This window comes from Meleagris gallopavo, chromosome 11, assembly GCF_905368555.1.
Source record: "Meleagris gallopavo chromosome 11, MGAL_WU_HG_1.1, whole genome shotgun sequence".
Lineage (NCBI taxonomy): Eukaryota > Metazoa > Chordata > Aves > Galliformes > Phasianidae > Meleagris > Meleagris gallopavo.
Genome location: NC_139414.1, coordinates 21,862,621 through 21,877,284, shown reverse-complemented (window position 1 = coordinate 21,877,284; position 14,664 = coordinate 21,862,621). Strand labels below are relative to the sequence as shown.

Genomic DNA, 14,664 nt, shown 5'->3' with positions numbered 1-14,664 from the left:
TATAATGGTATTTATTTTATTGGAGGTTATTTAAAAATCAGCAGGTAGCTATCTCAGACAAAATAGCAAATATTCTTAGTGACAGATTAATACTTTTCTCAAGATTTTTATCTGATATATTAATTTTGTTCATTATTGATTATGACATGATTAAATGACATAATCAACTTGTGTATACTTATCTGTGTAAGTATAGTAGCAAAGTTTTTAGGTAGGTCCCTAGAACATTAATTTAGAGAAATTATAGAGGTTCGTTCTGGAACAAATAGATGAAAGAATTGATGATTCAAATTTACTGTAATGAGGCTTGGATTGAAAAATGATCACAACTTCAGGCCTGTTACACAAAGGTTTCCCATTTAATGTGTGCATAAAGCTAACAGTCGCTTTTAGAAATTCCCTTCCTTTTCATGAAACATTCCAGCAGCTGATCCGTAGTCCTGTCCTGATCCATCTTCGAGCCAATGGTTAACTGAAGTGCAGATGTATTTCAATGTCAGTGGGTGATCCAATATCCAAATGAGGTGCATGTAACAGGGATATATTTTCTGGAGAAGAGATTTTACAATAATTGTCTTTTATGATCTTTATACCATTTCTCTATTGATGGAGGTAGGTGTTGCATGAATATGATTTCTTACCTGTGTTGGAGTTTCATGGAGCAAGATCATGAATTCTAACTCAACAGCATTGTTCTTCCTTATCTGGTCATGCATCAAAGGAAGACAAATAAGAGCGCAAGTTATACTGCTGAAGTTTAGAATCTACCCTGATTTACTTTATGCACTTAACTTGCATAAACAGTGAGATGAACAGGGCTTAAGATGGCTGTGATACCTGGCTGGAATAAGACAGGTTTTTGCATACAAACAGAGGGGGAATTCGGAGCACTTACTGCATAAAACTTCAAAGACAGTAACTACAGTGTATGTCTGTGCCCTGGCATGAAGCTAAGCTTACACAGGTAATAATTCATTCAGTTAATCCTCAAATAAATGTGGTAATCTTGTCTATTAAACTCTCCTTCAGAGAAATTCTATTCTGTATAACTTGGGAGTGAAAAATGAACGCACGGATGAGTAAGAGAAAGTTTGGGAACTCCTATTCTGTAGGCTGTAGGTGTAAGGTATGTTCACCAGAACGCATATTGGACTGGTGCTAACCTGAAGTTTGGGTAGGGGGGCAAAGAGCACGTGGTATGGGGCTGATGAACAGCAGGATCGTATGTTCAAATCTGATTAAACCTGCAGAAGCCAACAGATCCACTTCTGGAAGAACCACTGCCATTACAGAGAGTGTGAGATGTTGGCGGCTGTTTTATTCTTTGCCACTCTGTAGGCTGTCACCTGTAAGGCAGATGTGTAATTTGCTTACCTGCTGCTTCACAGCCTTGACTTGTGCCAAGAAGTAACCCAAGTTCTCTGTTGATTTCTTCAACATGATGAAACTGCCACCAGCAACAGCCAAGCCCCACAATGGAAGATGGGCATGGGCAATATTTCCATGGCTGTCTGAAAGGGAGTCGTTTAAAGATGATGAATTCTGGCTGGTCATCAGAAACAGTATAAACTACAGAGCATTTCTGCCTGGCATAGCACTATGCCTGGGAGCTGGCTCTTTCTTCAGGCGCTTTATGGTCATGAACAGGGAGGAGAATGAATTGATCCTAAATTTACTGTGACCACAGAAGTATGCGAGCATGATGGAAGTGAAATTACCAAGAGATATTACTCACAGGTTCTCCTCAATGAGGTGAGAAACCCAATATCCACAGTAGTGGAGGTCATTACTTAACCAGGAGGAAAGGAGGTACCTGGATGCTCCATTTCCAGGATGGAAGAATTCTGATACCCGTCCTTCGTGAATTCCTGTCCACAGTTGTGGAAGGTTTATGGCTCCAGGCAATTGCTGCTATTTCAGAATACTTTGCATTTACTTGAATGTAAAACTGCATAGTCTTGTTTTTAAAACCAAAACGTGTTCACAACATTGTGTTGACTACCACTGTGCTGCTAAACATGTTTGGTTGGCTTTTTCTCCCCAAAATTTCTGGTGAGCTGAGTTGTTCTGCTAGTTAGCCCTATAGTTTTAGGGTGCTACTTTGCATTTATGCTTTTTGAATTGCATGTTCATTTGCTTTTGTTCTTAAGCGTGCAAACTCTTTGATATAAAATGAAGTGCAGTTGATTATTTGGAGGAGTGTACCTGGAATATCATTTGCAATTATTGGTTTCGTTCGATGCTGAAGATATTGGTAAAATCTGTTGTCCTGTTCTTGGATTTGTTTCTTATCCTGAATGTCTGCACACTTGATATTGACTTCAGGTGGAGACCTCTTTAGGTACAAGACTGTAGCAAGGCAGCTCCCAGCATTTTCCTGTAAACGTAGAATTACAGACTGTTACCTTTAATCAACACTTCATTTACCAGCAGCGCATTCTTAAAAAGCTCTTTGTAGTGATAAGTGAAGCATACGTTTGGAGAAAGTACATGGGATTCTTTCTATGAAGCTGTACAAAGATCAAAAAAGCCTTTAAAGGATATACATAACATTATTTTTTTCTCCAGAAAGTTAAAGAAATTTAAGCCACAAGATGAAAATGATTTAACTTTTAAATCAAGATGTAACAGAAATGTACCGAGCCATTTTAGAAATGTCTGCAAGTTCTCAAGAAATAATACTGATAAGGGGACTTTCATTGTATGATATTTCTGCCTTCAAAGAAAAATAATCTGATGCTTTATATTAAATTCTGAAAGTAATTTGAATATTGTGTGTAATAGAAGAACAGATGCTTGTGGTAAAATTACTAGTGACTGCTGTAATAATGTAGAGATGGTTGTATTTAAAAAAAAAAATCAGCTATATATCTGCTCTCATTGTGGCGTGTGGACACAGCAGGAGCTACAGCTGGATGAGGACCACAGCGTAACACTGAGTTTGGACCACTGCAAAGTCTGACTCAGAAGCTTTGGTGCCTGATGTGACTAAGACAGCAAGCAAAGCAGGAAACTGCAGTTGGACCCCTGCAGAGGAGAAGAGCTGATAGATGAGATACTCAGGTGTTATTAAGAGCAAACTGTGCCCCATGCTGGACAGGTAAAAGCATTAAAGTAAGTCCTTACATTGTGAAAGGCCCATTTGCAAAAACACTTAAATATACGGTTTTGAAGGTGTTAGAGTTTAACAGACGCTCTAAGATGTGTTGGATGGTAAACTTACCCCGTTTATGTAGTCATCAGTAGTAAAATGCAGGTAATACTTCATACCAACTCCTTGAATGAACTGAAAGAGAGGAAGATTGAGCCTGCAGTGAAGCCTTATAGCACTGTGGAGGGAAGGCAAGGCTGCCTTTATACCAAGTACTCTTTACTTCATTGTTGTATCTGTTATTTTCTGACCAGTGAGCAGTCTGAGTGGCAAACAGTATGGAAACAACTTTATTCAACTATTTGCTTGTAAAATGCCATTTTGTGGTGTTTAGCTGATTGTTACATTTTTAAGCCTTTCTTTGATGAAATCCGTCAACAGTGAAGTATGTCTTTTTGTATGCTGCACTGTGATTTCCTAGATAAGCTTTCTGATACATAAGCTGCGTTATTTCTGTATCTGGAAGCTGGTTCGTTTTGCATAGATTGTTTTGGTAAGAGGCATTCTCCCTTGAAAACCTCTAGCTTTTTTTTTTTAAACACTACTGGTGTAGGACAGTGTTATTAACAAGGTTTTCCTCTGTGAGGTGAGTGATGCAGTGTGTAGAAAATGCATTTTACTGGAGAATGCAAGCTACACAGTGTACACTGAAGTCAAATTACTGTAGTTCAGCAGCAGCACTGTTTGGTAGTCTGTTTTCGGAACACAGTATACTTCAGGGAAACAGGAGGGGCATCTGGACATTTGCATGGTGTTGAAGGTTAGAATCCAAAGCACGTGTGTGTGTCTTACTTATCTAAGTGTGTTCTTTTGTGTTCCCACCATACCTTCATAAAGCCGTCAACAGCATCGTGTCAGCAAAGTTTCGTTGACAGGGCAAGGCTATGAGCCCAGCTCCTGTCTTTGGTACATATGCAGTTAGGTACTGCTGATGACAGGTTGGTTTAGTCACTTTTTATTTTTACCTTCATGAAATCTTTAAAAAGAGCCAAGTCTGGAGTTGGGCCCACATTATACCAAGAGTGTAATGAAAGAACAGAGAGGATGAGTTCAGACCTTTATAATCTTTTCTCTGCCATTCTCTCCTGCTCCCATTTTCTGCATAGCCAAAATGTTGTCCTGATCTACTTAGTGTTAAGTCAAAATGACAGATTATTACGTGTTACTGCATTACATTCTACTCTTACTGTAGCAAACTGGTAAAAACTAACTTTCTGAACTGCAGTTTTATGACAGAATCAATAATTTGGGGACACTGAAAGAAGGTTCTAATTGCTCATGCTCACTGTGTTAGTTAAACTTATTAGTTTAAGTTTAGTTAAGTCTAAGTTTCTAATTATTGTAAAGTGATGTCATTATTACAGCTACTATCTCTAGCATTCTTCATTTGATGAAGTATTGGTGTTTGAAGCACAGCAACCTAGGCTTATTCCTTGTCTTGTCATCAGTACTACAGATAAGAGATAGTGAAACAGTTGGACTGCTGGAGCTGGAGAAACTTGGCTGTCTGATGTAACTGAAGGTAATGGTGGGATTTCCAGCTGAACCTCTTCCTCGAGTAGCCCAGCACAGCAGCCTGCCTGCACACTGCTGGTTACAACGTCAGGGTCTTTGTCCTACGAAAGAAACTGCTTTGATTTCCACTATGATTTTCACTATTACTCCACAATGCATTCCTGTAAACCATCACACACTGTGAATTAAATAAGAGCTGAGGCATATTTGATATCAAACAACACTGGCTGACTGAAAGTAGTCAAAGATAACATCCAAGAAGAAAAGTAAATAAGTAATATATTTGTATATACAGAGAGGAGTGTGAGCTGTGTTGGGGGGGGCTTGCCTGGGGGTCTACACCTCTCAGCCCTGCCACCATCCCTGCCAGCCAGCTCAGGCAGCTTTACCTGGCTGCTGTGGAGAGAAAAGCCAGCAAAGTTGGCTGCTTTCTGTGCCTTAGATAATAAAGCTACCCTGCAACTGATCTTACCTTCCCACTCTGACTTGGGTACCTGACTGTTGAAAATTTGTAGATAACTTTTAATTAACTTATTTTAATGTCAGTACCATAGTCCTGATGTGGCACTGTTCTGTGTCACAACGAGCTTGTGTTGAGAGATCTCCAGCTATAAAATAGCATTTGGTACCCCAATTTTAGGAACTGTTGCAGTTCAGACAAGAGATTAACAAGCTTTACCTTTGTGCTGATCCACCTGCCTAGCTGCTCAGCAGCATGGGAGACTGCTCTGGGGAGTCTAACAGTTTCTCTCTGGAATTCCAGGCTCTTCAGCTGGCACACACTAGTGCTTCACTTCTCAAACATATATTTTAAAGTGCAACTGTCAACAATCCCATGAGATGCATGCTTCTGTTTCCTGGAAGATACTCAATTAAATTAAAAAACTAAACTAAAATTGATGAGAAAACAGAGAACTACAGCCAGTGTTTGGTATGTGCCTACTACTGGTTGCTGGAAGAAGCCACTGAAGGCTCATTTTACCTGAGCTTGAAAAATCCTCATCTAACAGTTACCGTACTGGAGGCTTTTTCCAGTCCTGTTTCTTATTGGCACCATTTAAATGTTTAGTGGGGTGATAATATCAGCTTTTAAATACAATTCTCATGATTAAATTCTGTGGTAAAGCTATTCTATTTTTGCTTGATCCAATAATGGACTAATAAATAGGAAAACCGCCTTCTTAAAAGCAAACAAAAAAACCATAACTCTTATATTCGCATTAGATAGTGCATTCCTTCCAGGAAATTCTTTTCATTTTTTACAGGGAAGGACAGGAAAGGAGGAAGTGACCATGTCTGCTGTGCTTCTCCCCTCGTTTTTACAGAGCATGCAAAGAAAAAGGGGAAATAACCTGCAGAAAGTGGTTACAGAGTGCTGCACAGCATCAAGTACCATGAGGAAATAATGAGGCATTTCATTTCTCCATGAGCCAATTTCTTCTTTCCTGTTTTAAAAGGCTAGTGGGCACTGCTGGGTGGAGAAAATCCCTTTTCCTTACTCCATCTTGCAGATATTCAGTTACACACAAGTTGGAAAGATCTGCACCAACTATTCAACTCCCAGTAGCTGTGAGGTTATGGCTGCACTGCTTCTATCACACGTGCTGCTCCAGGGAGCTGTGCCATAGAATCATTAAGGCTGGAAAAGACCCAGAATCTGAGATCCCCACCATGCCCACTGAGCACATCCCTCAATGCCACACCTTATGGGTCTGAACACCTTCAGGGATGGTGACCCCAATGCTCCCTGGGCAGTCTGACTGTTGTTTGGGAGACGAATATGGAGGCACAACAATATAGAGATCTATATTCCAACATATTACATGTGCACGCTGCCCAGTAAGTATTGAAGGGGCACCTGCATGCTTTGTGAGAAGTATCAAATGTTAGCTTTTGTCATCAATTTCTGCCAGAATTCCAGAGGGAGAATGAAATGCCACCATATAGCAGATCCACCCTCAGCTGTATCCATACAGAGTGCATGGGATGGAGCACCAGGCAGGAACCTCCAGGCACTGCTCACTGTGAGTGACGGGAGGTCATGCACAAAATCTGAACGGTATGCAGTAGCGCTATGTTAAATTTGATCGGAAATTATTTTTCTGATCTGTGAAACGTGTGCAAATCGGCGTTGATCTTTCATAGAGATCCCAATCTGAAGCCACTGGGATCCCTGTGGAAGACTTAAGGACCGAAACAGCGCATCCGCAGCGTTTCAGAGCAGTGTGGGTCTGCCGTGTGGGGAAGGCGGGAAACGCTTCGCTCAGCGTCCCTCAGCCCTGAGGGCAGCCCCCCGCCCGCCTCCACTGCCCGTCGCCCCTCCTACCTTGGCGGTAGCCTTCTGCACCTGCCCCAGAACCCGTAGTAGGCTGGGGGACGCCGCTTTGAAGTTCGCGTAGTGTAGCGCTACCCAGGCCGCCTTGGAGGCCTGGCGGTCGCTGGGGTTCAGCGCGTGCATCACGCCCGGAGCGAACGGCCACAGGGGCTGCTCCGCCGCGGCGGGCGGGAAAGAGCTGAGGAGGAGGAGGAGGGCGGCAGCGGGCAGCGCGGCGCCGAGCCCCGGCATGATGCTGGCGGAGCGCTGTGAGGCGGAATCCGGGCGGGACGGTACTAATAGGGGGAGAACGGCCCTCCCTTCCCCGCCCGGGAAGCGCTGCGGGGAACTCCTCACTCGGGTCCTGCCCTTCCCTCAGCCCTCCCACCTGCCGGGGGGGGGAGGGCAAGGGGTTTGCGGACCGGAGATGATGGCATTTGGGTTTGCCTTTGAGCGAAAGCTTAGATGCTTTACGCAGTAAATGATTCTCCCTGTACCAGGTGCAGGGGCAGAACTTCTCGCCTGCCCCACAGTTACGTCCGAGAGGTTCAGGTTTCCTCCTGATTTCACAGTGCAGTGATTCGGTGTACCTGCAGTGACATAGCCTCCGTTTAGAGCACACGTGTTGGTGACAGAAGTTTTGTGGTAGGTCAGGGTCTTAAAGAAGCGATAAGGGCTTAAAATACCTTTTATAGATTCTGGCTGTTAAGTTGGCAAAGCCTGCAAACCCCTGATGTGTCGGTGCTGAGCTGTGAGGCTCTGACCCTGTCCTTCGCTTCCTTTGAGCTTCCTTTGCCCTCGAATGTTCTCCTCCTTTTCCTGCTCTCCCTGTCAGTGTTGCTGTCAGTGATGCGGTTGTTTCCTTTCTCCAGAGCATAACAAAGGCAATGTGAATAACGGGAATCTGAAGTTCAGTGTGGGGACAGAAAGCCTGTACCACAAAGCGGGAACTAAAGGCAGCTTCCATGGCAATTTCCTAAATTGCTGTAGAGATTATGTTGCTATAATTTACTGTTGATCTAACGTGACTCCAATTTATAAACATTTTGCTTGGAAAAATAAAAGCTCAAATGGTTTTGGGTCTGGGGACGTGTTCTTAAACATGACAAACAATGGCGTTTACTGCTTCCACAAAATTTAGAAGTAGTATTTAAGTCTTGTTCCTGTGGGATTCTTTAAGACTGTAATAGCCAGGCCTCGAGTTCTGCTCTGCCTTTTTGTTTCAGACTTTTTAGTGAAGGTAAAAGTGAAGCTCTGCAGCATGTAATATCTGAACAGAAAGAACAGAAGCAAGTGATCCAACTTGAAGTGACATTTCCTGGTTATCTAGGAAGTGGTGCAGGCTGATCTTCTCACTACCACCTTTATACCTCTCATCCCAGATCACTTGGTCCAGAATAAAGAGGATGATGGTGGGGTAAGTAATATGTTAATAACCCTTCTCACTCTCCTTTAACAAACTGTACATTATGGCAAGTTTCCTAGTGTTAACATTGTGCTGTGGTTTACATCACACTAATGCCACAGCTGATTTGGATCTTTTAGAAATTGAAGTGAGGGTTGTTTAAGGCAGCTGATCTAAAAAGCATTCTGAGGTTTTCATTTTCTTACCATCTTTTCTCATTCATTAAATGCTTAGAGGCCAGTTATTGCTAATTTGTTTCATATTTTAAGACTATTTCTATATCCTTTGTAAGCGTTTTACAGCAGACCTCACTGGCTCCTAATCACTAGCAGATGACTGTAATGTAATACACGGAATTTGGACAAAATTCAGTGCATTTTGTTTTGCAACATTTCCAGTTCTAACTTCAGTTCTTGCTGGAGTTAAAAACAAGCTCTTTATTTTTTATATAACTTGATTTTAAATGAATTGGACATACCATTTTCCTCCATCAATAACTACAGCTTGAATTTTATTCTCAGTAATTAATTACAAAAGCTTATTGTCTCTGTAATTTGCCTCTCGTTTTGTTTTTTTGTTTGTTTTGTTTTCCCCTGGATAAACAAAGCCTTGAACAGTTGGTCTTTTAGTGCATTTCTGGGCTGGCATTGCCAATGGTTAGGCTGAGACTTTAAAATATGGATGTCTTTTTTTTCAGGGAAATTTGGTTTTGAAGGTTTCTGACTATGTTGGTACTTTCTTGTCATGGATGAGATTTTTTTAAAGTTGAACATATGTATTCAGCACCACCAGCAACAGTTTCCATTCTTGCACATCCAGATAGCAGAGTTTTCCCGATGGATTTTGTGTCTTGCCTCAGCTCAGACTGTGTTTTCCTGCAGATGCTCAGAACGTCTGATACATTGCAGTTTTGCAAAAGAAGAGGCAATGTTAAAGCCAAAGTGATGTCTTCTATATTTTGATTGAGCACATAATAGAAAAGCTTTCTAAAAAACTGCGTAACTTAAGTGTTGGTTGGACTACGGGGAGGATTGCAGCGTAGTTGTAATAGTTCTGTTGGGAACTAAAAGAAAAGCAAACAAGAAGAGAGAAAGCAGTTGAAGGTAATTTATGTCTCGATGAATATCCATTGGCTTCAAGGACTCTAACATGGTTTCCCATTAGATTTATGGGATTAGTTTAGATCAGAACTGTTGAAGCCAGGAAATGACAAAAACAGGAAGAACTTGAGAACTATTCATCACTTAAATACGAGTTGTTTGGGGCAGTACAGGGATAACACTTGAAGTGTAAGGGATTATGGTATCTGTGCCAGTAAAGAAGGACTTGTAGGTGTAGTCTCTTTTTTTTTTTTTTTTTTGGTAGTCCTGTTTGATACCATCAAACATTTAAATGTAGAAACAAACTTTCTGAGCATAGTGAAACAGAAGAACATGGAACTTCTCAGTCACCCAAGCTAGGATTGAGAAAGGAAACAAGCTTACAGTGATTGCTGAGTTTAAGACGGTGATATGTTACAACCACGGAGTGTAAATCATTGCAGACTGTTAATTTGTACCAAACATTTTGTTAATCTATTTATGTTGTTTTCTTCTGATTACGGAATGTGCATGGTATTGATAGGACAAGAAGTAATGGCCTCAAGTTGTGCTGGGGGAGGTTCAGCTTAGATATAAGGAAAAAATTCTTCTGTGAAAGAATAGTCAGGCATTGGCACAGGCCGGTGTGGCACAGGGAGTGCTGGGGCAGCATCTCTGGAGTGCTCCAGAACCATGGAGATGTGGCACTGAGGGACGTGGCTCAGTGGGCGTGGCGGGGGTGGGTTGGGGTTGGTGATCTTGGAGCTCTTTTCCAATCGGAATGATTCTGTAATTTCTGTGATACTATCTTTTAGAGAAATCTCCGTTTGCTGACTGGCCCCAGCAAACAAATCCCTTACGTGCTCAGTGAGATAGTCACTATGTGCTCAAGCACAAGCACGAACAATGAACTATACTGCTTAATCACAACTCTGAAAACTAAATGGATCTTGGGCACATGTTCAGACCTGTTTAAAAATGCATGGAAATTAAGGCAGCTGTTTAAAGATTGAATAGAAACGTAATTGAGTATTTAGTGGTACAAATGGCCGTGATGGAAGGAGCTCTGAACGGCTGGGCAGAGCTGGGACGTTTGGCTGGTGTGCCTTTCCTGTGTGCAGTCCTTACAGCCGTGCTGCTGCAGCAGTGATGTTCAGACTGTGCCCAGGATCTCTGAAAGGTGGGGTCTAAAATGAAGGCTTTGAGAGCACAGTTCAGATGGAATTCCCCCCTGCAGCTCTGGATTGATGCTCAGTCATGACCCCTTGCTACACAAACAAAGTATTTTATTTTGTTTGAGGTTTGCATTTGCCTCATAGCTGACAGCAGTAAAAATCACCTTGAAACACTGGTATTTCTGATGCTTTATTTTTAGAGATTCAGCTTATGTCACTGTTAAATAAGCATTGCAACAGAACAATAATTTTTGAATTGTTTGGTTGCACAATGTTTAACCAAGGCAGTAAATGTTTGCACAAAAAGAGAACAACTTCTCAGTGTTTTAAATAAGATGGGGACAAATGGTTGAATTCTTACTCTGCATTCTGTAACACTGTATCACAAACCGTCTTCCCTGTAAGGTGACGTGTTTGCAAAGGTCCAGCAGAGGTAGGAACTGCGAGGAAACACATTTTTCCTGTCTTGCTCACAGCATCCTCCCTTTTGTACTCACGTTTGTGACCGCTGTTCTCTGTGCAGGGAGCATTCCCAGGACTCCACTCCCACAAGGTACAGTGGTTGCTGAAGGTCCAACATCTGCGTGATGAAAAGGCAAGGTGAGCAGCACAGCTGGGGACAGAAGCCATCACAGGAGAGGTTTAGGTTGGATATTAGGAGGAAGTTTTTCACCCAGAGGGTGGTGAGGCACTGGAACAGGTTGCCCAAGGAGGCTGTGGATGCCCCATCCCTGCAGGCATTCAAGGCCAGGCTGGATGTGGCTCTGGGCAGCCTGGGCTGCTGGTTGGTGACCTACACACAGCAGGGGGTTGGAACCAGATGATCATTGTGGTCCTTTGCAACCCAGGACGTTCTGTGATGATCCAGAACAGACAGATCTGGGCAGACAAAAAGAATATCCAATTTCTGCTTCTTTGTTTTTTTTTTTCTTTCCCTAGGATTCATGATATCTCTCAGACCAAAGACAGAGCACACAGATAAGTATTCCATACTTATGTTATTAGACATATCACCCAATTTTCAGCTCTTGCCTACAAAATGGTGTGGTGACAATGTGCACTTGCCTGCTGTTACTCTTCCTGCTGCATTTCCTGTAACACCAGGTGACTCAGTCTTGAGGGGAGTGACCACCTCAATGGCAATAAGGGCAGATCACTTGTCAGCACTTTTTGAGGTCATCTCACAATACTGTGATTTTTTTTTCATGTGGAGGCACATACCTGATTATCACAGTCTATTTATGCAACTTAAAAAAATAAACTGTAATACATTTTTACTCTGAGCATTAGATAAAAGTAGAATAAAAACATTGGAGCGCTTGTCTCTAGTTCTTTGAGCAACTCAGGTATGTTACCTCCTTGGTGTACCATGTGGCTTATTCTTTCACTATTTCTCTCACTGGTCCGTGGTGGTTTTCTTCTCATTGCTTCATCTAGTGATAATCTCGTTTTCTTGGTTCTGATCAGGAATAATTCCTTCTTTGTTCTCTCCTGCATCACTGTATGTTCCCAGAATTTCTGAGAAAATGATTTTTTTGGTTTAGTCATTCTGTTTTGACAAATGTGTATGTGTTTCCTTGTGCATACATGTAAGAACCGTTGTGTTTATTTCTGCACGTTGCGCAGTTGGGTTTAATCAGCAGCGTGATGGTGGGTTTAGGGACCTAACAGCTCTTAGGTATCAGGATTAAAGAAAATACAGAGAAACAACATTGCTTACGGAGTGCAGACTTGAGAGTGGTCAGTGTGATACTTCTCACGAGCCTTGTGGTCACTGAAACAGTATTTATACTGAAAAAAATCCAAGTAACAATTGAAAGCTGTGATCTCAGCTGCAGCTTTGATCCCATAATAAGACCAAATAAAAGACTTTCAACTGCTTAAGGATCAAGGAAAATCTTACACACTGTGTGTGAGAACAGTAGAGGAGCACTATCCAGTAATTTTCGGAGATGTTCATTCCAGCTGGAGAGGCCACACGGTGAGTGTCCCCATTGCTCTGGGTCAGTACATTCAGCTGTCCAATATGTTTTATCACACTGTTTCAGAATTCTGAATTTACACATCAGCAGATTTTTAGGTCAAGCCTTTATAATTTTTCTGATACTTTCTTGACGAGGACTGAGATATCGAGTCGGTGTTCCTGGTAATGATTGGCATACTGGTATGCATCGGGAGAGATATATGCCCAGCTACAGAACAAACCTCAGAGCTGCAGTCATTCTGTCATCTTACATACATGCAAAGTCATTGTGAAGCATGTTGTGCTCTGCCTTTGCATACCTGGACCTGAGACATAATGGCACTGAGCAGTCACTGCTCTTCTCTGGCCATTTGTAGAACACATTATTTTCATCTGATGAACAACAGCTTTTCAAGCACTGTGCTTGTTACCTCTGACTAAAAGCATCTAGTTCATTAGCTGTTCTCCTTCCAATGGGAATATAACGTGATCTGGGAAATTATTCTGCTGTTTCACTAAATCAAAATGAAATGTCAGGGATTTTGGTTTGATAGCCTCCCAAGGCTTAAGGAAAATGCAATTTCTGGCAGAAACCAAATTAATATTTTATATCTCACAGATGCAAATTTGACATTTTCTGTTGGAAGGCCTCTGGTTCTCCTGCTTACACTTATACATTAGCAATGAAAGCCTGGGAAGAGGCACATTCTCATCAGGTTGTATGCAATGCATAACAAACCCTCCTTTGGTGGGGTGATTGCTTTTCAATGTCGGTGTCCATCCTGGATCAGTGTTAACATTAGATTTGGGGTTCCACTGTTAAAAGTACACTCAGGAGGCTTTTGTTAGTGTTCTCAGGAGGAGGTGCAATTCACTGTGGTGGTATTTTGCTTTTTTTGATGTAACTTGTCTTAGGTGTTTTGGAAATGAGCTGAAGTGTTCGTATCAACATCTCAGAGAATTTAAGCAGCCCAATGCCACTAGAAATCAGCAGCAAGTCTTCTGTTAGGTGAGAGCAGGTCTGGATATCAGATATGTAACACATTTGTGAGCAAAACACCTTGCTACATGTGTATGACATCAAGCTGTGCGTATTGATGGAGGTGTAAGATGTCCCTGAAGCACTGGTGTAAATACTGTCATTAAGATTTCCTGCCAGAATCCCTGATCCCATCCACCTATCCCAACAGTTTTTAACTGAGATGTGTATGCCACACTTGGTTGTGTCCAAACAGATCTCCTAAACCATTTAAAGAAAATTATCGAGTGAACAAAAACAAGGGAGAACTTTTACTTTCTCATTTATAAGACGTAACTATTATTGCAGAGTTTTCCATGCGATGGCTCAAGCTCATATAGAAATTTTGTTCTGACTTTTCTTAAACAGCCCCAACTGACCTTGCTTCCAAAGGTGAACCTGAAAAACAGCAACCTGAGAGCCAACACTGAGCGCAGTGAAAGCACAACATTGGGAAGCACTGAGGGCCTCCTATTTCCATTGAGTCCTTTTCCTTCCTCCAGCAAAACCTGGGGCTCATCTCTGTCCTTACACAGCTGGACTCTTCTGTGAGCCTCTTCTATAAGGTAATTTTTAGCAATATTAAAAACATAAATATTTAGTGATATCAGTTTAAGGGTACAAGGATCCCTCAGCACAGTAGGGCATTTTTTTAGTACATACCTAAGTTACTGTTTAATAAACATGGGCTGTCTTAAATAGGAGGTCTGTAATATCAGCAATATCTTCCAGCTGAATTTCTAAAGAATGCTTGATTGATAACACTCCCTTAAAAAGGAAACATTACTGATAGTATGTAGGCTTCCTGCATTTTTCCTCTTCACGTTTTTGGGAAATGGAAGATTAGGATTCAAGAAGTTTGTGTGCTTTTGGCTTCTATACAATAATAAATCAACTTTAATTTTAATAGCTTGGCTTTTATCCTGACTGTTAAAGTATTTCCCAAAGTGATTTGATGTGGCACAGCCTTGATTTAAATGGAACTGCTGAATGCCAGTTCCTTCGTTGCTCTTGTTTTGATACATTCTGCTATGCGTGATTCTG

At 41.7% G+C, this 14,664-nt stretch overlaps 2 protein-coding genes across 2 annotated transcripts in view; one reads left to right on the top strand and one right to left on the bottom strand.

Moving 5' to 3' along the window:
• On the bottom strand, positions 1–7,251 carry LOC100543418 (ovocalyxin-32). The gene is made up of 6 exons (XM_085232954.1): positions 6,993–7,251; positions 3,224–3,286; positions 2,206–2,377; positions 1,375–1,511; positions 642–704; positions 1–548 (listed from the first exon to the last, which is right to left on the bottom strand). Exons 1-6 carry the CDS (start codon positions 7,230–7,232, stop codon positions 390–392), a joined length of 834 nt encoding a protein of 277 aa, XP_085089080.1. The 5' UTR covers positions 7,233–7,251; the 3' UTR covers positions 1–389.
• A 969-nt stretch (positions 7,252–8,220) lies between these two features.
• MFSD1 (major facilitator superfamily domain containing 1) overlaps positions 8,221–14,664 on the top strand; it is a 31,016-nt gene continuing 24,572 nt past the window's right edge. The window contains exons 1-3 of the mRNA XM_010716992.4: positions 8,221–8,397; positions 11,163–11,239; positions 11,579–14,186. The gene's annotated coding sequence lies outside the window, so the exon portion shown is untranslated. The remainder of the gene's footprint in view (positions 8,398–11,162; positions 11,240–11,578; positions 14,187–14,664) is intronic.